Genomic DNA, 24050 nt, shown 5'->3' with positions numbered 1-24050 from the left:
TCCCGGGTAAAAAAGAGTGGATGTGACCAGTAAACACTTACAATAGTAAATACCTACTCGATTTGGTTGAATGTTTGCTTCCTCCATTTTTGCCAAGAAGTCAGTTGGTGAAAATTTATATTCATTTTGAAGGTAGACTTTAAGTAAAGCATTATAGTGACTTACATCATACACAGTACCTACAAATGAAATTTAAATCAAACTTAGAAAAGCACTTAAAAACATATCCTTTATCACAACTAAAACATGTGCACTTAAATTTAACAAAGAATAAAATGATCACTTCGGTATTTTCATCCTATACTTAGACCCATCTATATAGAAATCCTATCAGAACAGAGCAAACTAAACATGTAAGACAGGAATTACTGAATGACTGTACAGTTACAAGTATCTGCCTATGCAGATATTAAGAGGTCTCTCCTTATGAAGCATAGTATTCTCTTCCTGTTAGAAAATGCTGACAATACCCCTGTATCTAAAGTGACTGGATGATTTTTTCATTATAAAGCAGTCCTTGCTACATTACAGACATGCTGGCGTGGATAGATTGTGACTGTGGTTTTATACAGGTAGGACCGTGCTGGCACTTTTGCTTATTCACTAACCAGGCTCTCAAAGTCTTTGAAGGCTCCACTTCCATTCCATCCCCAGTTGCTGAACACCATGTCTACTCACCTATCAATTATCTGTGTTCCAAGGCCACATTTTCTTTCTGTGCCCATCTTGCCTAAAACCCTATCAATTAAGGTCACCACTCAGCCTCCCAATGCCCACTCATGGCATCATGGTCATCATATCCATCCAGTGCTAATGTTTTACCAAATTTTCATGAATTAAATTTCATATCTTTATTCACCTGCCACATAGGCAAGTGGTCAGTATCTGGTTATCAGTTTGAGATACAAGGTAGCAGTGGCCTGTTCTATTAAATTAATATTTGTTTTTATCTTAGCAGACATGTAGAATGCTTACTATGCTTCAGGCACTGTGCTAAGTGCTCTGCATACAGAGGCTCAATTACTCTTCACAACAGCTTTGAGGCAAATACTAATATCATCCCCACCCTACAAATGAAGAAAATTGACTTTTACTTGTCCAAGGCCACATGGCTAGTAAGTGACCATAAATTTGAACATAGGTGGTCTGCCTTGAGAGCCCAATTTTTTAACCACCGTAATACTTTATACAGGGTCTTACAGAGAACCATGTGCGATTCAACATCTGCATATGATTACGCAACAAGGTTACCATATAATGCCTATAAAACTTCTGAAAAATCCTCAAGTCAAGATAAAGAACTTTAATAATGACTGGCTACAGCTGAAGGAAATTATATTCTGTAAGTTTGTAAAAGCATTCACTCTGGTTTGTTGAAGCTGAGGAAACTGCTCAAAATCCAGATAACTAAAATGTATTCTAGCTTTTCATACAGATTTTAGTTAAGATCAATATTCAACCTAACTCTACTACGTTTATGTCTTTATTTCTACCACTTTGGCATAGTGCTATGGATGACAAAAATGTTTCTGTGAATTCAATAGAAATTTTTACCCCCATATTTACTATTATGTCTAGTTAATTTTATGGGTCATTTCTTATTTGGACTGGAGGTAAAACCCTAGAATGGAGAGATTTAAACTTTAGCTTGAAAAAATGGATTGATTTAAAGAGTAAGACATAAAGACTATTCCAGAAAAGATAGACAACTTGAACAAAAAAAGTAAAGGAGACATATATTATTATGATATAGCCAAAGAAGTACACCAAAAGTAATTATATTAAAAATTTAGCACATGGCAACATTGAAATGAGATTCTATCATTTCCAGTGTTTCCTCCAGGATCCCTTTTAGTTTGGAAATCTCAGTTCCAGTCTCAGATCTGTCAATAGCTCATTCTGTTACTTTGGACACATTACCTACACTAAAATATCTCTTACAGCTTTACAAGTTTATGAAAAAGAGTCATACTGGCAATCTACAAGGCTTCTGGCAATATTAACTCAAAAAGTATCTATCAAGTGTAATATGTACAAAACATCATGCTACTGGCAAACAAAGATGCTATGGATTCCATTCTCAAATAGGATACAGAAGAAATACATGTTTGAGACCAACTATAACAAAAAATCTTTCCATTGAGGTATTAACATAATGATTGTTGTATAAGGGCTTTTTTATATTTTAGAATATAACCTTTTCACAAATATTTCTCCCAGTTCAACATGTATTCCAGAAAAGATAGACAACTTGAACATGTTCAATATTTCTCCCAGTTCAACATGTTTTTCTTAAATTACGTGACTTATTGACGTACAGACATTTCTACTTTTCAGTCAATTCTTTATCTTCACTTTTCTGTTACTTTTACACTTAGAAAACCCTTTTCCATTCTGAAATACATTTATTTTTATCTCTATTTTTAAAAACTTCTAAAAAAATAAACTTGTCAACAAAATTAACTCTAGATGAATTAAAAACTCTGAGGTAAGGCTCTATCTTTATTCTATGTGCTACACATTTCTTGAAGAATATTCCTAGATATTTTAGATATGTGACTGTATCCATTTTCTCCACTGGATTTTCTAAGTAGGAAAAGTTATAGATTGACTTTTTAATATTTGCAACTACTTTACTGGAAATTGAGTGTATGGGATTTTACAGGTAAAAAAGCACGTCACCTAAAAAATAGTAATGTCTAGCATTGTTTCACATCTTATTTCATTGCCATTATGCATGATATTTATTAGTTGTTGGCTTTAGATTTTAACATATTAAAGATGCATTCATTTATTCTTTAAGATTTTTTAAAATCAGGAATGAACATTGGGTCTTCTCAAATGGTTTAAGCTACTATTTTTTGAATAGATACTATGTTCACAGTTCAAAACTGAAAAAGTATAAAAAGGTATAGAGTAAAAATTATATCGTGTTTATTATTCTTCTAGAAATGTTTTAATATTGTATTCACATAAACATGTAAACATTTTTTCTTTCAAAATTGTAACATACTATACATACTGTTCTGCACCTTAATTTTTTTTTACATCTTGGAGACTACCTGACATTAGTATATGAAGAACTCCATTTTTTTTTAACAGTTTTATGGACACTCCATCATTTATTTAACCAATCCGCTAATGAGGAACATTATAAAGTTCGTTCCAATTTCTTACTATTACAAACAAGCTACAATGAAGATTATTCTTCTGCAAATATGAATACATCTGTATCTAAATTTGAACAAATGGACTGCTTGGTCAAATGGTATGTGCATTTGTAACTTTGACGGACCAAAGGCCTTCTTAGTTTGTTCTCTTGCTTTTTGGCTTACTATAAAAGTAATACTTGTTATGGAAACTTATTTTATTCTTAATGCCCCTAGATGTCACTATAACTCACCAAATAAATCATTACAAAAAAATTATGAATCAAGTAGCCTTTCCATAAAATTAAATTATATGTAAAGAAATTTTTGTACTAAAGCAAAAAATATCTACACCTTTTATATACATCAGATATTCAAACAATCATACCCAATTTTTTAAGTTTGTCCCATATCCTGTGAGCCAATTCTGTTCTCTCTGAGGACTTTAGTTCAGGCAAGAGAGAACCACAGCTGCGCAGCAGAAGCAAGGCTTGATTACCACCTGGGCAACCTATGCAAAAAGATTAACAGAACGTTTAACACAGTACCAATACCATATAAACATCAAATCTTAAACTGAAATCTATAAATATTCAAAAACCTCCTGCCTCCCTAAAAATATTGAGTAGCTGTAAACTGAAAAAGTCCTATCCTAATCCACAAGCATAATGTACAATGCTACTAAAAATTCTAAGTTCTTAAAAAATTAGTCTCCTTTCTTAAGGCAGCTAAGCTTATGAATCCACTTAATCTGCAAGACTATAGAATACAAAAATACAAAGAATCTAATTTATGTGCAGTGCTTACTGCTATTCAAAGGCTAAGCTTCTTAGTATCTTATGAAATAATACAAATCAGTACAATTAAACCCATGAATATCCATTTTAGGCTTATAAACAGTTACAAAACATGAACTTCCTTCTCCCTTTATCCATGTCCTTTATCTACATGTCCCTGAAAGCTGACTGTAAAAAAACAAACCACTTATTATATGATTCCATTTATATGAAGTATCTGGAATAAGCATATCTATACGGTACAAAGTACAGTAGTGGCTGCACAGGGATGGGAGGGTTTTGGGGGATGATGGAGGTATGGAGATTTCTTTTTGAGGTGACAAACTGTTCTGAAATTGACTGTGGTGATAGTTGTACAACTCTGAATAAATCAAAGAGAGAAAACGAAAAACAGTATTTAAATGCACATTAATTACGACTGACACTTCTTTGGTATACCTCATTAGCCTATAGCTTCTTCACGTGACTGAAATCCATGGATGGGCTTTAGGAAGTTGGTGAATGCTCTGAAACTGCATGTAGGTACGTCTGTATGTGGGTTTGGGGGCGGGGGAGTAGAGGTCCTACAAGCTTCCACCAAATTATCAAAGTTGCATAAATGACTCAAGTATATTTTAATAGCTAAATGAAAGTAAAAGGGAAATGATTATCTGTTTCTGGGAATCTGTCATATGTGATCATCTTAGGGACAGCTGACGATGAAAGACAAGAAAAACTAGTATCTTCCAAGAAAATTTACCGCTGGAAGTGACTCTTTTATAAACTGTGGAAGGCAAAAAGGCAATTTTTATTTGACTTTGCAATAAACATCTGAAATGAAATGTTTTAGTTACTCAAAACTTTGCCCTGATGAGTTGGAAAGACAAAAAAGATTATAATCATAACGTACAATCAATGGAAATAACAAACAAAATAAAAAGTATCAAATAATGTGCTCTACAATAAGCTTGCCCCCAAATAAGTATTTATGAATAAGTTCAAGTTTTGAACAGAAAATTGGAAACACCTGAGACACAGGCATTATCAAAGACTTTTTGTAGAAGAGTCGTGGTGATACGGCCAGTTCTTCGGACAGAATTATCTAGTCTCATTAGAGCCCAATCAAACTGACTGGCATTCCTCCTTTGAGAAGTGGGCTCCTCTTGAAGATAGTTTTTTTCAGCTGCAATGGCATACAGCCTGGCTTGGCTCAGTAGCCCTCTGTAAAATGAAACACAATTAATAATAAATTAAGTCAACTACTATCCATACAGGTCATCTTCTTGAGCGAAAATTATACAAAGCTTTTTTATTAGATACTAAATACACACATTCATAGTGCAATCGCATTATGCCCATAGAAGTATAAACTGGTAGCAAAGCAAGTTTTGACTTTTGCTTGGAATAAAATCATATGTACATAAAAAAACTATATATGCAAAGTAAATCTCTTGAATAACTATTTGACAGTGTCTTGAGAACCTTCCATATGGAATCGTTTCAAACTAGACAATACTATGATGTGTTTTAAGTGTTCTTTAATCTCCCTTAACCAAAGCCATCAAAAATAAAACCAGATTTCTGGTGTTAAACATCATTCTCGGGAAGTCAAAAGGAAAAAAATGTTTATAAGTTAGGTAAGGTCAGCCTAGTACATGTGTGTTTATAAAAGAGCAAACAACCTTTAAACCATTCAATATCTTACGAGTACAAGTCTCATATGCAAGCCAAATGCTCTAAAACCTGAAATCAGAGATATTCCATGCTGTAGAAATACAAGCTACACCTGATTTGCAAACATCAAACTTAAAAATAATCCTCATGTGTAAAGGAACCCGTCATAAATTTTTGAATTGAATTTAAACTTTCTCTACATTCATATATTACTTTCACAAAATTTCTAATTCAAAGATTTACATACTTACTCCAAAATATTTTAAACTTTCCAATAATAGCCAGAAAGTAAAAACAACTAAATAATAAACACTAAGTATATATTAACTGAGTATAATGTAAAAATACTTTACTTATTAATATAAGAATGTCTTCAGAATTACAAACACATTTTTCTGGCATGTGTATTTTTATCAGTCAATTACCAAAATAAATACAGAGGGTGCCAAAAAAAACACACCAAAAAAACATATATAAGGGGATGCTTTGGTCAACATTGCTCAAGCAGTAGTTCATCATAATCAGAAGTGTCTGGAGCCTGATGGTAACCACTTTGAGCACCTCTTGTAATTGCAGAGGTCAAACGTGACTTGTATTCATCTTCTATTATAGGTATATATTGAGTATTACAATTTTAATAGTTTTCTTTTCTTAAAATGTACATACATTTTTTGGGGCAACATCTATATTTATATAGTAATAAGCTTAATAAAACTGTTTATTTCCTACCTTATGTCATTAACCTGGATAACCAGTCACAAACTGAATGATGAAGCATGTGATGCTAAAGAAAGCTACAGCCACTGGTAGTTTCACCACAAGGTCATGTAAAACAGAGGCAGTAATTGATACTAGACTAGAAATGCTACCACTGGGATCTGGGACAAAGCACAACCACTCTGGCCGTCAATGATTCTACCTAAGTAAATAAATAGCATGGAATAAAAAGTAAAATGGAAAAAATCAGGATACAAACTGAATGACACAGTGTCTGATCTTTGTAAACCTAATGATCAGTACATTGTAGATGGCTAGTTGACTCTAGCCATCTAAGTTTGTTAAATGAGCTGAATTAATCAAATGCTAGATTATTACCTACCAACTGCAGAAGATACCCTCCTACATGTATTTGTCCCTTATTTTCAAAGGTTTTCTCTGGCCATTTATCTGGCTACTGGATCAGTTACTACTAAACTATGCCCTTGTTAGTCATACGAATACAAAATGACATTATTTTAAATCACCCAGAACAATGTCAAGTTCAGGTGAGTGTGCAATATTGTTCAACAATGAAAGCTGACTAATATAGAGATTTCAAAACTGTAGAAATATAACATTTGCCTAAGTTTTTTCACACAAACCAAATCTGATAAACTGTGAAAGAGTATTAAAAAATAAAACCTGTGCTAAAGTGCAGCTTTAAAATGCAAGATCGAACAAACACAAATAAAATTCGGGCAGAAGACAGAGATGTTACAATAAACCATTCTGAACACTCTAAAGCTAATTTTTCTTACAACTAAATCTTTAATGCAGCTGAGTCTCCTTTACATACATATGTGTGTAAAGAACAGCTTGGCTTTCGTTACCGGTAGTTAAGTTGAAATATAAATCTGCTACGAAATAAGCTGGGGTGGGGGAAGGATTACATATTTAAACCAAAGGATTCTTCAGTCTTCAAAAGGATTCTCCAGTGCTTCACCACATGGCAGTGCTTTCTAGTTATTATTTAGCCCAGAATTTATTTTTAAATTCATTTGAACACACCCTGGTAGAAACAAGAATTTCATAGCCTGAAACATTAGGTCTGTTGTGATAGAAAGGAAAGAACAAGTTCAGGGGTGGGTGCATGCAAGGTAGGCATCTAGCCATCAGACTGGCACAAGCTGGAATGCACTGCCTCCAACTTCTGATGACCAAAATTGATGTAATCATATGAGGGAAAATTATTTTATCATCTTATCAATGTCATAAATGGCTCAGGAGTTCCCTCCTCAGACTCTGGCACTCCAATATGCAGGTTATCCATGAATTTTCTCGCAAAATCTGGCATTTAAAAAGTTACTTTTCTCAGTAATTTTAATTGGTGGTGGTAGTTTTTACTTTGATTCTTTAGTACAAAAAATAATGATTATATAGTTGAGTGTGTGTATTTCAAAAAGATACCAGAATCAGATTATGAGCAGGCTTCCATGGGACTCCCCTTTTAAGCCTCTACCATTTTTAAATTAATACTTTACTTTTTCAAGGCACTTTTAGGTTTACAGAAAAATTATCCAGAAAGTAGTTTCCATATACCTTCTTCCCGTTTCCCCTCTTAACGTTTGTATTAGTGATACATCTGTTACAAATTATGACCAACACTTATTATCAACTAAGGTCTATAGTTTACAATAGGCGTCACTCTGTGTACATGTCTGTAAGTTGTGACAAACGTATGACATGCATTATAGTGGCACACACAAGTTTCATTGTCCTAGAAACGCCCTGCACTACCCCCTCTTCCCAAATCCCTGGCAACCGCCTTTTACTTGTCTCTACAGTTTTGCCTTTTCTAGAATGTCATATAGTTGGATCATACAATAAGTATGTAGACTTTTTCAGACTGGCCTCTTTCACCTCGCATACATTTGAAGTTCCTCCATGTCTTTGGCTTGATAGCTCATTTCTTGTTAGTGCTGAATAATACTCCGTAGTATGGATATAGCACAATTTGTCTATCCTATTAAAGGACACATTGGTTGCTTCCAATTTGGGGCAATTAAGAATAAAGCTACTATCAACATTTCCGTGCAGGTTTTCGTGAATATAAATTTTCAACTCATTTGGATAAATGTTTAGGTGTGTGACTGCTGGATCACATGGTAAGCTTATGTTTACTTAGCTTTGTAAGAACTGCCAAACTATCTTCTAAAATGGCTGTTTCATTTTGCATTCCCACCAGCAACAAATGAGAGTTCCCTATTCCCCCATATCCTTACCAGCGTTTTGTGCCACAGGTGTTTTGGATTTGCCCTTCTAATAGGTATGTAGTGGTATCTAATTGCTGTTTTAATTTAAAATTCCCTAATGACATATGATGCTGAGTATCTTTTCATATGCTTATTTATCTTTTGCATGTTTTCCTTGGTGAATTGTATATTCAGAACTTCTGCCCATTTTTCAGTTGGGTCCATTCAGTGTCTCACTGTTGAGTTTTCAGAGTTCTTTGTACGTTTTGGATAGTCTCAGTGTTTATTTCTTTTTTGTAAACTTTTTGTTGAAGTGTTGTTCATTACTTTTTAAGCTTCAAATATCCACCGAACTAATTACACACGTTCTTAAAACTCTCCCTTCCCTATGCTCTTCCTCACTGCGGTTACAAACCAGTTTAGCATCACTTTGGAGTTATCAGAGTAAAAAAATACAATATATGATAGAACAGGTTATACTCAGTAGTTGATACTTATTTGCATTTAATTATACACGCTAGGAGTAGGAAATTATGGCTATAATCCTCATTTTACAGATAAGAACACTGAAGCAACTTGCTCAAAGTCACAGTAAAGCTGGTTAGTAACAGATGACAAGGCCGACATTGGTACTGGGTAGTCTCCTTGTGAAATGAGTTCAATACAGTCAAAAGGCATCAAGGAAACTGATCTGGCTGCAATAGGGGGTTCACACTGGAAAATAGTAAAAACTAAACCTAGACAGGGTGGGTGAGACTAGATAATGGAACACCTCCGATGGCTGATAAGTGATTTGGATATGCTTATTAAAGCGGACTGATTTTCACAAAGCTGCCCTCTCAGCTTATTTTGTTGTATCCTTCTGTAGTGAATGGGGATCTCAAACATCTCCTATGTTCTCACCAATCCCTTATTTTTTAACTATTCCACTTGAGTTTTCTTCAGCTTGTTACTATGGTTGACTACATGGATTAGTTTTTAAGTGTTGAGCCAGCCTTGCATACCCGGAATGGACCGAACTTGGTCACAGCATGAAATTCTTTTTCTATATATACTGATTCTACTTGTTTAAAATGTTAAAAGTTCAAAAAGATAATGACTCCTCCTAAAAGTGGTTGGTAGTCCTTTCAAATTTCTCCATTGCTACATGGTTCCCTCAAGCTCAAAATCTTAGGATAATTATTTTATTGCTCAAAATCCCTTTCACTCTTCGTGGGCACCCGATGGGATGAGGTTGGAGACGAAGACTAAATAAATCACGAAGAATTCTGAAAGAGCCTAGATTTGATTCTAGGTACAGATTTTATTCCTGGTACAGAACTATATCTGAACTCTCTTAAATCTGAGGTTGTAGCATGATCTATTTCTGTTTTTGAAAAAGAACAGTCTAGCTGCTGGGCAGAGAATACATTAGCGGACAGCAAGAATTAAAATAGAGATACGCCCCATTTAGGAAGCTGTTGCAGTCGTCCAGGTGAAAGACTGATAGCACCTTCGACCACAGTGGGCAGTGGAGATGGGAAAGAAATGTCTATCACCAAGGGCCTCACCTGACTTAACTATAAATTCCAGGCCACAAGTAACACCACACAATTTAATTGTTACCTCCATGTAGTGAAGAAAATTTCACGTAAAAGTATTTACTTAATCCTCTGTATACATCCATTCTATCCTTTTACATATCATAGTCATAAACATTTGATCAGCACAATCTTCAAGGCAAGAACAGAAAGTTATACAGCATAATGGTAAAACACCAGCTTTAAGAGCGTGGGCTTGAGTCCTGTGTGTGTGACTTTGGACAAGTTACTGTAACTCTCTCCAAGCCTATATAATCTGAGAGACAACAGTATTTAATTCACAGAGATGTCACAAAGATTAACTGAGATATGCAGTGTTTCCCAAAATACCATACTTCTACTAGGGAAAATGATTTTAGATACCATATAGACAGATTTTTCCATTTCAGTAGGTCTATTTATTTTAATAAATATTTTTAAATAACTATCACAGCAAGCTCTTTATTTTACTAGCATTCTTGCTTAAGACAAAATTAAGTTATAGGCCGGCCCGGTGGCTCACGCGGTTAGAGCTCCATGCTCCTAACTCCAAAGGCTGCGGTTCGATTTCCACATGGGCCAGTGGGCTCTCAATCACAAGGTTCAACTCCTCGAGTCCCGCAAGGGATGGTGGGCTGCGTCCCCTGCAACTAGAAACAGCAACTGGACCTGGAGCTGAGCTGTGCCCTCCACAACTAAGACTGAAAGGACAACAACTTGACTTAGAAAAAAGGCCTGGAAGTACACACTATTCCCCCAATAAAGTCCTGTTCCCATTCCCCAATAAAATCTAAAAAAAAAAAAAAAATTAAGTTATGAAAAAATGTCAGTTTAAACCTAAAACCAATGTCAAGAAAAATATTAAATATAAATAATTATTTAGGTAGTTAGTACTCAGATTTGGCAAAAAATCTGAAGGCAATACACAAATGCCCAAAGTTTGGGCAACACTGAGAAAGTAGACACAAAGGACTCAGCAAAGTAAGTGTAATAACTACGACATGTTTACTAGAGCTGTTTCTTACTTTTTAAAATGTATTAGCAGAAAGCGTAAGACTTATTTTAAAAGGCCTATTCAAATCTAAGCTACACTATCGAACAGCCATGGGATTCTGGGAAAGGTATTTGGTCTAGGCATTAGTAGTTCCTTCATCAGAAGGAAAACACCTACCTTGTACAGATCACATTAAAAACACATGATTCCTAACAAAACATTTATTATGGAATGTACTCAATACACATTTGTTGATTGATCTTTTTTTTCTCCTCTTTTGCAGAGCTGTCACAATGAACTTTCTCCCAGAACTTTTTTGCAAGACCTTGATTCTCCAAAAAGTCTTGCCCTAACAACAAGCTGTCCCCCAAACACAGCTTTATGCTTTATGGTAAGTCACAGAATTTTAGAATAAAAAAAAGCCACCTGTAACCCTTCTACACTTTGATAACCATCAGGCTCCTGGCTTGCAACACCAACGCCATTCCTCTCCCCCATCCATGTGCCCCCTCCAGCTCAGGCTCCTCCAGTCCAAAGGGAGGGAGGTCTCTCATTTGTGACAAACCACGAAGAGTCAGTTGACCAGTTTTGGACCTATGATGTGACGTGGAGCAAGAGGCTCTTCAGAACCTATAGTGAGAGTGAAATGGACTAGATTATTCTAAAGATCCCTTCCAGCATTCACATTTTGAGATCTTATCATGTGCTGACTGACCTGTGATAGAAAATCTTTAATTCCTAAATTTATAAGGTAACATGACCTTTCTTTTCAAAAAATCCTAAGTACATAAGTAATCCCTTCTGCACCTGAAACAACATATTCAAAACACTTCAGAACTGGGAATCACAGTATCCACAGCTGGATCCCAACTGGAGAGCCTGGATAAATTACTTCACCCTTTTGAGCCTGTTTCCTACTCTGTAATATTGACCTACAGAAATTGAAATGTATGTGTGATGTATTCATACAAAGACTTTGAAAATGGTAAAGATCTAAAATAAACAGTACTACTGTTTATACTGATCTCCAAATCTACTGTTCCTAATTCTCCTAACATCCTTACCGATCTCTGTGTTTCCCCGCACCCCCCCCCCCCCCACAAAAGGAAGTATCTTTTCTTCAGTTCTGCACGTACCACTTAGTTGAGGCCCGATTAGCCGATTGTTCCTAACTGGTCTGTCCATCTCCAGCCTCTGTCTCTCCATGAGTACGGAAACTTTGTCTTGCCTGTACCTACCTCGCAACACCCTCCAATGCCTTCCAACCACCAAACGACCAACTTTCTACTCAACCTTGGTAGCTTCAAGGAATCAAATGGCCTCTGCAAGTATCAGCTTCCACCACATCCCACCCACCCCACAAAGCCATACAGGATAAAAGTATAGCCTCCAAGTCTCTTCATGATCTTCTCCTCCCCTGGAACACTCTGGATACTCATTACCATGAGTCCTCTTAAAACTCAAGTGGTCCCCTACCACAAAACAAGTGTGACTGCTTTTCTCTCTGAAATACCCAGTACATTCCTCTCCTATGGAGAGCACATATATAACAGTTGTACATGTCTGTGCCTACATAGCCCTCTGTAATTGACAAACTTATACACACAAGGAGCAGAGGCTGAATCGCAACCCCCGAGGACCGAGAGGCTCTTAGTAATTGCTGAGAATATCTTTTTTTTTTTTTTTTTTTACGAGGTAAAAAGGAAGGTTTCCTTCCTTCCAATGTTAGAGTCACATCATTTTGTCATAAGGCAATGTGCTCTTCACCTTTAAGGCAATCATCAATCCAAATCCACTTCCAAACTGATTTAGCTCAAAGCTTATCTTTGCTCTGAAGCACACAAGTATTATTCTAAAAAACACAAGAAACATATAAGCAGCATTAGATCCAAAAGTGTGAGAAAAAAAGTGTGTAAGAAAACAAAGTGTATGCTCCTCCACCTCGCCACAGAGGAAGGGTAAGAGCTGGTTTTTAAGAAAAGCGGCTTTGTTTAAAAAAAGTGCTGAAATAGGAAAATGAAGAGCAAGACCAAAGAATATAAAAGTCTATACTTTTTGCTGCTTCAATTTTGAAAACAGGCTAATAATTCTAATAATTCACTTAATTATACTCATCTGTCCTCAGACAGGACATTCCTGGAAATCAATCAAGATCAGGGTGAATTTGTGGAGATGACCTGCTCTCCATGAATGGATTACACATAAGTATTCTTTCCAACTTCTTTGCATTTCACAATATTCCGTCCTCAAAGTCTAAGATTTTCATCGATATACTCAATTCAAGGCAAAAAGCATAAGACCAAATTCCTGCCTTCAAGGGACTTACAGCCAGGTCTGGAGTTCTGGTGGGTACACATGCAATCATGTTAATGGATGCTTTAGGGATTCACGCTGTGAGGGAAAGCAGAAGAAAGGAGAGGTCAGAAGAGAGAAGCAGTCAAGAAAGATTTAACAGAGGAAAGAACACTTGAGCGGGGGGAGGGGAGACACCTCAAAAGTGAACATCCTATTCAAAGGCAGGGAGATGTACACCATGGCCCATCAGAGCCTTGCTGGTCCACAGATCAGCCGCACCTTTATCACCTGAGGGCTTGTTAGAAAAGCAGAATCTCCGTCCCCTGCCTAGACCTACAAAATCAAAACCTACATCTGTTGAACAAGATCCCCAAGAAATGCTTGTGCTCATTATAGTTTCATAAGCCCTGCTGACTTTGAAGCAGTAGTTTGGTACGGCTAGAATACAGGATGCCATGGGGAAAACCTCTTAAGAAGCGAAGCTCCAGAGGTATATCCAGATCACGAAGCACCTTATTCGGGAACTAATGGGAGCTGCCACAGAGTCTAATTGTAAGTGATTAGGAGTTCTCTCTGGGTGACAGAAATAAGAGTGATTTTCAGTTTATTGCTTTTCCCTGTATTTTGCAATTGTTCCTCAAAGCACAAATTTTATAGTTTAAAAATACACAAACATACAATAAAAATTAATATAGTTAATACAAAAAAAATGATACACAATAACAATGAGTAAACAAGACAATGATGGCTTTTGCAGTGGTGAATGCAGTGGGTAGAAGAGTGAATGTGAAGTGATGCAATGAAGGAGATAGGAGCACAGACAGGAAAGAGAGATTGGGAAACATCTAGAGTAAGTCCTGGGTCCCAGGGAAGGCTCTGTTTTATAGGTAGGAAGGAAAGGATCTGGGCAGCTTACAGGCTGAGGGATAGGAGACTTTAGAAACAAGTATTCACACTGAAGGAGAAAAAGGAACAAATACTTCTCTTACTACTTGCTAGGCGCTGAGTGATGAGCTTGTTCACAGTGGTGAACAAGACAAAGTTCTGCTCTCATGCAACTCATTTTCTACTAAGAAAACAGAGGGAAAAAAATAAACATTATCAACAAGTGAAACATAAAACTAAAAAAGGGTAGTTTTTTAGATTGAGTGTTGGGGTAAGTCTTCTCTGAAGAGAGAGCATTTGCGTCCTGAATGACAGGAAATCAGCTTTACAAAGGAGGAAAGCCTGCTACCTCTGAGGACCACAGAGGTTAGGTGAGATCAAGCAGCCAAGTCAATGGACCCCAGGTCTGATGAGCACCCAGACCTTTTATCATACCCTTTCTACTCCTTTGTTCTCGCTGTTGTTTCCCTCAAACCCAACAGTGAACATGAACAGGAACAATGACCCTCCTCTGGCCCCAGAGGGATGTTAAGGACTAGAAAAATAAGAGTAATTAGCGTGACTTTTTCACAAGAAACTTACTTCTGCAAAAGCAGAGGCGAAACTTCTGAAGGTTAACTATTGAGGCCTAATGAGAAAATCCAGACAGGCTCCAGGTTACAAGTAGGCTACATTCCAAAGATTTATAACTAAGTTGTTAAGAACATAAAACATTCCTCCGTACAATTTTACATAGAGAGGAGGTTTCCAGGCTGATCCACAAAGACCCATGTAATCATACGTAGTTATTACCAGTATAGAAACTAATAAAGCACTTACTAGGTACTAGGCCTTATGTTAAATGCTTTACATGCAATACTACCAACATTATTACGATTTCCATCTATAACTAAGGAAACTGAGGTCTGGAGATGTCAAGTAACTTGTCCAATGGTATCATGCAAATAGAGAGGTCTGCAGTCCAGCCCTGGTCTATTCCAGATCCTTAGCTCTTAGTCCTTACGCTCTTCCAAAATACCTTTACTTTAAACACCAGTCTTTCGAAATCAGTTTTCTCCAATTCTAAAACCTCAGCGCCTATCTCCCCTTCTCAGAATACTATGCAAATTAACAATTTCATCCAGCTTCCCTATCCCCTCTCCCACCAAAGTACATACCAAACCAATCTCCTAATAAATCTCAATTCATGAGGGTATTTATTTACACGTTTGACACCCACTGAGAATGTAACTTGCCTTCGCATCCCCAGAACCAGAGTGCTTTGCACTTATTTATTTACTTACACTAAGAGCCTACTGTGACAATTCTCAACCCATATCATACCTTTGTGAATACTGAGAGGAAAACTCCTTTCAAGAAAATTCAGACAAAAGCCCAAACTGATCATAATGAAACGTCCATCTCGAAGCTATCCCCAGCTCACCCAAAATTCCCAGCCTATCCTCCTCCCCTCCAATAAAACTCTCGAAATCTAAGTCCTAGCTGGTTACTGATCACCAATAATGCCTGCACGTGGGACAGCACCCAAACCGATTCATCCCAAGGAGAGGACTAACACCTGACCCTCGCTGTAGACAGACTTCAAAGGCCCTCAGCGTCACAGGCCGTTAAGTACCGGTGGCCCGAGGGCAGGATCCAAGACGGAAGCAAGCCATGCCCGCGGCCATGACCTTCTGAAGACGACCAACCCAGTCACCTGGGGAGCTTGGCTCAAGACCCCGGGACGCTTGGCCGTGGAACGGCAAAAAAGGCATGGAGAGGGCACAATAGGGGCCCGTCCCTCAGCAACGTCAACGACCCCAGGGGACGCCCATGCTGCAGGCGGGCTGGGGGAACTGCCTGGGCACTCACCCGGCGACAGGCCCCGCGCGAGCGGCGGGCCGACAGAGGGCAGCGTGCGGCCGGCCCGGGCCGCCCGCGAGGAGGCGCAGAGAGATCGGGAAGCGCGGGGCCGCCCCGGGACGGAGGAACCAGCGGGCAGATCTCAGCAGGGCTGCCATGGCTCGGCTGTCCCCACTGCAGGCTGCACGTTCGGCTAGAAGGACAGGAGGAGCACGTGACCGCGGGGTTGCCCGGCGCGGAAGAAACCAAAGGCCGAGGGCGCCAGATGTAGGGGGAGACAAGGGTTGTTTTAGCTTGGAAAGTGGAAAGACCTATTTCGCTGAGGCGATATGAGCGTCTCGTACCCCGTTTTAACGACAATGTGGCTTGATTCGTTATATAAGGAAAGCTTCTCTTTCCGTCTTTTGTCCTTCATCTCATCATTTTAAATCACTCTACCCCCTGAGCTTTTCAGTTGGTAGAGTCGGAAGAGGTCGACTCCTCCCAGGTTAGCGCAGGGACTTGCGGGGGGCCAACCAGCAAAAACCCCTTGGAACGCTAGAGAATTGCCAACTATGAAGATTCCCGGAGTGCGGAGCGGTTTTCTGTCGAGTGCAGGCGTTCAGCAGTTCCTACTCGGCGCCGAAGTTGCCGGGCTGATAGGAAGGTTCCGTAGCTCTCAGAAATGTGGAAGAGAAGAAACGTTGAGGACCTTTGCACTGTGCTAGTAGCCTCCAAGGATAAATACAATGTGATTTGTACTGTTGGGGCCAGGGTACAATGTAAAGATATACGTATAGGTCCAACCCTAAGTCTGTAAGCAGTTCCTCGTTTTAAGACATAGGTGGATCTTAACAAAGGTCGTGTAGTTTTAAAGCTGGAACTGAACTTATCTTCCCCAACTTCCATGCTGCCCTTCCTTCAGTAAATGCACCAGCATCGGAGGTAAGAACGATGTGATTAAGAGTCTGGAGCGAAATCTGGGGATAAAACAGGAGGCCCTTGCCTTCACAGGGTTTACAGTCTGGAAGGGTTCCCTGTGCACACGTGGGAAGCACTTCCTCTGTACCTGTCTGTATCCTACCCATGCCCAGGTGAACACTCAGAAGTTTCCTCTGGAAGCCCTCCATGCTAATTTCCTTGTTTGGTTGTTTATCCCACTGGACATTGAGCTCCTTCAGAGCAGGGAGTGTGTGACTGCTTCTTGCAGCCCAAGCACATACTCAGTGCCAGGCCCCCAGTAGGTTTCATTCCGTATTTACTGAATGAATGTATTTTGAGATTATCTAGCTCATCTCTCCTTACCCCCCTTCAAAGAGGAGTAAGGACAGTGGATGTGAGGAAAGAGCAAGGCAGGGAGGAGAGAGAGAGTGGGCATGGAGGTCTGAGGTAGTTGGGGCCAGATCTTGCAGGTTGTTACATCCTGCTTGCTGTAAGGACTCGGATTTTTATTCAGAATGAGATGGGAAACCATTGGAAAGTTTGGTATGTTGCTATATGAACCTATTTGCATTTTAAAAGAATCACTGGCTGCTGTTTGGAGAGGTGGTTCTAAGGAAATAAAGGTAAATAAAGGTAAGGAGACCAACGAGGAAGCCCTTACCATAATCCAAACCAGAGATGTTAGTGGCTCGGAATAGGCAGGCGAGATAATGAGAAAGGATCAGGTTTACACTCAAATTGTAGAACCCAGAGGACTTACTGATGGATTGGCTGTGAGGTCAAGGATGACTCCAAAATTTTTGGCCTGAGCAATTTGAAAAATGGAAATGGCACTGATTAAAATAGAGGAAGACTAAAGGAAAACAGATTTAAGAGGTGCACTCAAACGTGATCTTCTGGAATATTAAGCTTGAGGTGCCTGTTAGACATCCTCATGTCAAGTTTGAGTAGGGGGTTGTCTGTACGACATGCAAGTCAAGTTCAGAGTTGGAGATGCATTTGGGGGACCTACGGCTTATACCTAATATTTGAAGCCATGGAAATGAATGAAAGCATCTTGGAAGAAAATATAGTCAAGAGATGAGGTCCAAGGACTGAGGCTTGTGACATTTCAATATTTAGAGGACGTGAAGATGAAAATCCAGTACTAGAAATGAGAGAGAATAGCCAGAGAGGGGAGGAGAACAAAGAGAAAGTGGTGGAGTCCCAATTAACTGAGGAGGGAAGTAACCACATAAAATGCTGCTTTGAATTCTGGTAAAATGACCGTAGGATTTGGCAACTCAGAGGTCCATGGTGATGTTGAGTCAAAAGATTGATTTAAGTGAGTTTAACAGTCCATGAGGGAAGGGGAAGTGGAGACAGGGAGTATAACAAACCTTTTGTAGAATATACTGTGAGGGAGGGAGCTGAGAAAGGGGCTGGTATCTAGAAGGGGGTGTGAAATCAAGGGCGGTTGACTTTTTTTAAGATGGAAGAAATAACATGTTTGATGCTGATGGAAATTATATGTAACTATTTAAGTTAAATTAAATAAAAATTGAAAAATTCAATTCCTTAGTGATTAACCACTTTTCAAGTACTCAATAGCCGCAAGTGGCTAGTAGCTACCATATTGGACAGCACAGGGAACATTTCCATCATCATAGAAATTCCATTGGTCAGTGCTAAAGTAGGGAGTGAAAAATTGATAATGCATGAGAGACAGAAAGAGTACACAAAGTAGGCGAGAGGAGATGGGATCCAGTACAAAAGTGAAGGGGTTGACCTTAGATAAGAATCCAGCCAGTCTAGTCATTGTCACAGAGGAAAGACAGGTATCTGGTTATAGATGCAACAAGACTAATAGAGGTAGTAGTGAGAATAAATGGATCTTCTCTTCTAATTGCTGAAACCCTTAATCCCCAACCAGCATTCTCTGTACCGGGTTTCCTCCTGAAGTATGAAGCAACTGTTGAAATTCGTCTAGGCATTGATTTACTAATTCACTGTTTATTGAACACCTAAGATCTGCCACGTAGCAAGTTAAGTGCTAGAAAAACATATGATGGGCAAAAGCAAGAGTGGTCCTTACAGTTATGGAGCTTACATTCCAGAAGGTAATCAAATAATCACACTGAATGCATTACATACTGAAACAGAGGTTCTGAAGGAAAGAAACTTGTTTCCACGAGAGAGTGTGCCTCACCTGGGAGTCAAAAAAGTCCCCAGGGAAAGGATCCTTAGCTTGAGATTGGAAGGATGAATAATTGTTAACACAGGCAAGGTGTGTGCACACGTGTGTGTCTGTTTCATATGTTTGTGTAAGAGAGAAAGAAGGAGTGATGTTTGCTTGTTTTTCAGTTCAGACTTCCCAAGTTCTTCTCAGATTTCTTCAGATTCCAGAAGCTGTGACAAAGAGGAAGGAAAGGCCAGGTTGATCATCCTCGGTTTCTCCCTTAGCTTATTCTGAGCTATGAAATGGATTCACAGGTTGATAAGAAAATTAGGGGTCCATGTCCCAGTGAATGGTATAGCCTCAGAACAGACTCTTACTAGGAAGGACAGCTTAGAAGCTAGATTTTGCAAAAGTATTTAACTGCTTGGTTTCCTCATGTGTAAAACTGGTGATACCGATCCCTTCCTCCCAGGACTTTTTGGGGAATGTTAGTTAAAATACATAAGTACTTAAAGTACCAGGTACATAGGAAGCTCTGAAAAATAATGTAGCTACTACTATGATTGTTGTTGCTTTTCACGATCACGTCTAAACCTCATGCATTGGGTTCTTCTCCAGTCTTTCCTTGGGTCTGATATTTGACACCAACATCTTCACTGCCTAATAACCTATAACTAGGGCCTCAGACTCCTAACTCGGTGTATTCAGTTGCTAAGTGCCTTGTGTAAGCAAAGCATAGGGCAGGTTACATCCCAGGGCAAAGAAGTTATGAATACTACACTTGATGACCTTAATTTTATTAAGGGAGGATAAAACACATACTATTGTATACAGATAATCATTACATAAGGCAGTGTGATGAGTGCAACGAAGAGGAGGCAAACCAAGTTATAGCTGGGCTGGAGAACAGAAGAAGGTTCCATGGTGGGAATGGCATTTCAGCCCTTGAAGGCTGGGGAAGATTTTTAAATGGTGGACATGGTGGCCGGGGGGGTGGGGGGTGGGGGGGTGGGGGGTGGGGGGGTGGGGGGGGTGTTCCAGGCACTGGGAATAGCAAGAGCAGAGAGAGCTCTCCTTCCTGTACATACATCCCTCCTAAAACTGCAGAGTCTGCCCGGAGAGGATCACGAAACCAGTGGCTTTCCTGCCTCTGTGACTGTGACCAATGGTAAGAAAGTACATTTTATAAGTGGCACAAATACACACATGCAAAAATAAATTTCATAAAACAATAAGAAGCCGTGTTACCTGTGATGCACTTGGATATTTACTAATCTATTTTCTTCTATTTCACTTTTTTTAAAATGGTGTTTGATTGTTCGAACAAACCAGCTATAAGAAGACATTTTGTAGACACCTGAGATATATTGCACAATACCAAGAATTACTGTTACCTTTCTTAGTTGTGATAATGGGCTTTGTGGTGGTGTAAGAAAATATTTACATTTTTTAGAGATACGTGCTGGCATATGTAGAAGTAAATTAACTCGCTGTCTGGAATTTTAAGATACTTCCCCAAAGAATTAAAAAAAGAGCAAAATGATATAAGAAGCAAATGTGACAATGTCTCAATAATCATTGGATCAGGGTAATGGAAGGATGGGAGTTCATTTTACTATTTCCTCTACTTAGTGTGCATATTTAAATGTTCATAAAGACAAAGATCTTAAACGCTGGTTGTATTTTGATTTTACTACTCAATACAGCATGACTTGGAGTTTGAAAAATACTGTACTCGATCGTGTCCACCAGGCAGGCAAACATACCGGGCTGTACCTCTGAGAGCTGGAGACCTGTTCATGGAAACAAGCTGGTGGGTTGACTTCTCCGGCAAATAGTTGCTCAAAAGTCAAACTTGTTATTATTGCTAAATCATTTTACATAAAATGTGAAATGTCTGAGATTGTAGCCTTCCAATGTAGGAAAGATTTTCATTTAAGACCAAAGTTTTAAAAAAATATGTTTATCTTCAAAAATCTGAGCTGAAAGTATGGTATACAAACAACACCATGAAATTTACATGAAGTGGACGTTAATCTCGTTTCACTTTGGTCAATTAACCTTTGAGGGGGGCTTATAACAATGTATGATGAATCACAAAGAATCGGAAAATAGAAATGATCATTCATAATTGTCGGCCTTTTTGGAGTCTCCTCCAATTCTCACACAAATACATTCAAAATAGTGTGAGTAAAGTGATTGCCTTGAGTTTAAAAGCCTATTTTCCTTAAAAGTCTTAAGATATTTTAAGCAACAGATTTGATGTTTAGCCATGCTTGTATTTTCTCTAAACGCAATTTGTCTGATGAATCAAGGGCTTCTTCCATCTGTGAGTACATCTTTCATATCCAAATTTATTCATGTGTGTAATTCCCAATTCAAAAAATACTCTGCTTAGACCTTTATTTGCACACAGCCCCAAGATTCTCATTATAAGTGGAGGTCCAATTTGTCATTGTTACACCCTTCAGCAACACTCTGTCACACGATAATTCTTTCATAAGTACACAAACCAAGAAGACAGATGTAGGGTCATTTACTATAAGAAAGTAACCAGCACGGGCAATAAGGGGTTGTTGCTGATATTTTCCCAGTGTTACCATGTGTGAAGGCTGAAAGTTTATGTGTTTCCCATAGGGCAGATAGTGTCTGGATAAATCAATAGAGGATAGTAGTCAAACATAATTGGCATTTCAAGGTCCTGTGCTACAGAGTCCCTTCAAGACAGAAAACACTTAGAATCCTTGTAATAGCTGAACATAAACTTTAAGAAGTCTTATTAACATAGTTAATTCCTAAAATGTAACATGAGACTCTTAAATTTCATGGTTAATTGATCTTTTTTTGTTTGGTTTTATGTTTAAGGAACTAGAAAATTAATTTTCTCTGAGCAATAAATAATGTGGAATTTCTGTTTTAGCATGTGTCTCTCTACGGGTTGAAATAATTTTTCTTTTAAAAGTTGGGCACTTTTATGTGTAACTTGCCTTCTGATAATTTCAGTTTAATTTGGAGAGGGAGGCTGGTAGAGTTTCCTTGGGCTTAGGAAAGAATATATGGATTTACCACTGCGTCAAGTTGCAAAGACACTGATATGGCTTGTGTTCTTGGCTGCCCTTCTTGCTTTCCAGGCCTTGAGGAGGAATGCAAATCACCTAGAAATATGGTAGATACACAGAGTAGAGTAGAAACCATGTGTGTCTTTGGGTTGTCTCCCACGGGAGAGTGAGTGGTATGTTTTCAGTTGAGTGTGGGACAGTGGAATCATGTTAGACTGGGGCACTTTTTGCATTCCATATGGGAAGAAAGATACACGTTTATCACTGCATGTTTGAAGGAGTAGACTGTGTCAGCATTTTTGGTTTTGGTTTTGGTTGTTCCACAGTGTTCTTCCCTACATACATATTTCATCTGATTTCCAATATCACCCCCCCCACTTCTGGACACGGGGATTAGCGTGTCATCCAGGCGTAGCCTATGAGAGAATCCCATCCTTTGGGCTAGAGAGATTGTTTTAAATACCCAAACGAAGGCAATTGGAATAATTCCCTGGATTCACAAACTGCAGCTAGTAGGACAGATGTCTTAGCCTTGAGTCATCAGCCATGAAAATGGGAATCAGTAATTGCTGCTGCCCGTTCTCCCTGCGCACAGAAGACACGTGCGTGGAGTGGGAGACATGAGAACGTCACATGGAGAAGCAGAGCTGAGGCCTGGAGACAGGTCTGATCGCTTCCTTGGGGTTTCTATACCCAGTTGTGCTTGAAGCCGGATTTACCGTTGGATGTCCCAGTTATGTGAGCCAATGAGTCACCTTTGTGCTTAAGCTAGTTTGAGAGGTTTTTGCTGTTGCTCTAGAAAAAAGAACTTAGTGTATACTGTGTTTCCCCGAAAATAAGACCTAGGCAGACAATCAGCATCTTGTGGAGCAAAATTAATATAAATTACAGTAAAATAAGACCGGGTCTTATATCATATCATATATCATTATCATATATCATATCATATAATACCCAGTCTTATATTAATTTTTGCTCCAAAACACGTTAAAGCTGATTGTCCGGCTAGGTCTTATTTTCAGGGAAACAGGTATTGAGTTTGGGAGAATCATCATTCTCCCGAGTTTTAGATTTAGTTCTTTAACAGCATACTTCTTTTAAACATGAATAAGTGTTGATTATTATTATTATTAATACTAATTGAATGTTTGGATTCATTTTCTATATTCTCATTTCTTTTTTAATCATTTTATTGATTATAACTTCATTACATTTAAAAAAAAATAATGCCCTGCAAGTGCTGAAAGATTAAAATACCAAGCTGTACTCCAAAGTCTCAACAAAAGGGAACAAGTCAAGGATAACTGGATTTTTAAAAGTCAGGTGTACTCCAAATGGAAACTAACACACCAAAAATACTCCACGTCCAAACAGTGCAAGAGGTTGAGGAGAGACACCCTAGATCAAAGGCAAAATGGCCTGTTGACCAAGTGGCTTGGAAATGACACTTTCAGAGAAAAATGTTTTATTTAATTCTACACTCCACACTCCCACCATCTCCCCACATATAATTAACTGCTCTAGGGGGCTTAGTTTCTCCAAGTTCTGCAGACCTCATGACACACATTTTACATAAACTCCGCAGGTGATGCTGATGCACACAAAATTACAGGTTCATTGAGTGAAGTACATAAATTAACTCATTTCACTTTCACAATGTGATTCTATTATGTGGGTTCTGTAGCCACCTTATTCTATAAGGTGGATTCTATTATGAAGTACATTTTATAAGTGAGGAAACTGAGGCACAGAAAAGCTAAGTTGCTCAGGATCACACAGCTAGCAAG

General features: G+C 38.5%; 1 protein-coding gene and 1 long non-coding RNA gene across 2 annotated transcripts in view; one reads left to right on the top strand and one right to left on the bottom strand.

Moving 5' to 3' along the window:
* LRPPRC (leucine rich pentatricopeptide repeat containing) overlaps positions 1-16341 on the bottom strand; it is a 95534-nt gene extending 79193 nt beyond the window's left edge. The window contains exons 1-4 of the mRNA XM_019748633.3: positions 16135-16341; positions 4953-5146; positions 3538-3660; positions 58-179 (exon numbers count right to left, since the gene is read on the bottom strand). Of these exons, the coding sequence (XP_019604192.3) occupies positions 58-179; positions 3538-3660; positions 4953-5146; positions 16135-16283 (588 nt within the window). The 5' untranslated portion in view covers positions 16284-16341. The remainder of the gene's footprint in view (positions 1-57; positions 180-3537; positions 3661-4952; positions 5147-16134) is intronic.
* A 306-nt stretch (positions 16342-16647) lies between these two features.
* The window catches only part of LOC148758941 (uncharacterized), a 74837-nt gene continuing 67434 nt past the window's right edge, over positions 16648-24050 (top strand). Inside the window, exon 1 of the long non-coding RNA XR_016020464.1 lies at positions 16648-17049. This is a non-coding gene — a long non-coding RNA (uncharacterized LOC148758941). The remainder of the gene's footprint in view (positions 17050-24050) is intronic.

Source organism: Rhinolophus sinicus, chromosome 2 (assembly GCF_057876585.1).
Source record: "Rhinolophus sinicus isolate RSI-liver-muscle chromosome 2, RSI-T2T, whole genome shotgun sequence".
Taxonomy (NCBI): Eukaryota; Metazoa; Chordata; class Mammalia; order Chiroptera; family Rhinolophidae; genus Rhinolophus; species Rhinolophus sinicus.
The sequence above is the reverse complement of the archived record's forward strand: the minus strand, read 5'-3'. Positions and strand labels throughout refer to the sequence as shown.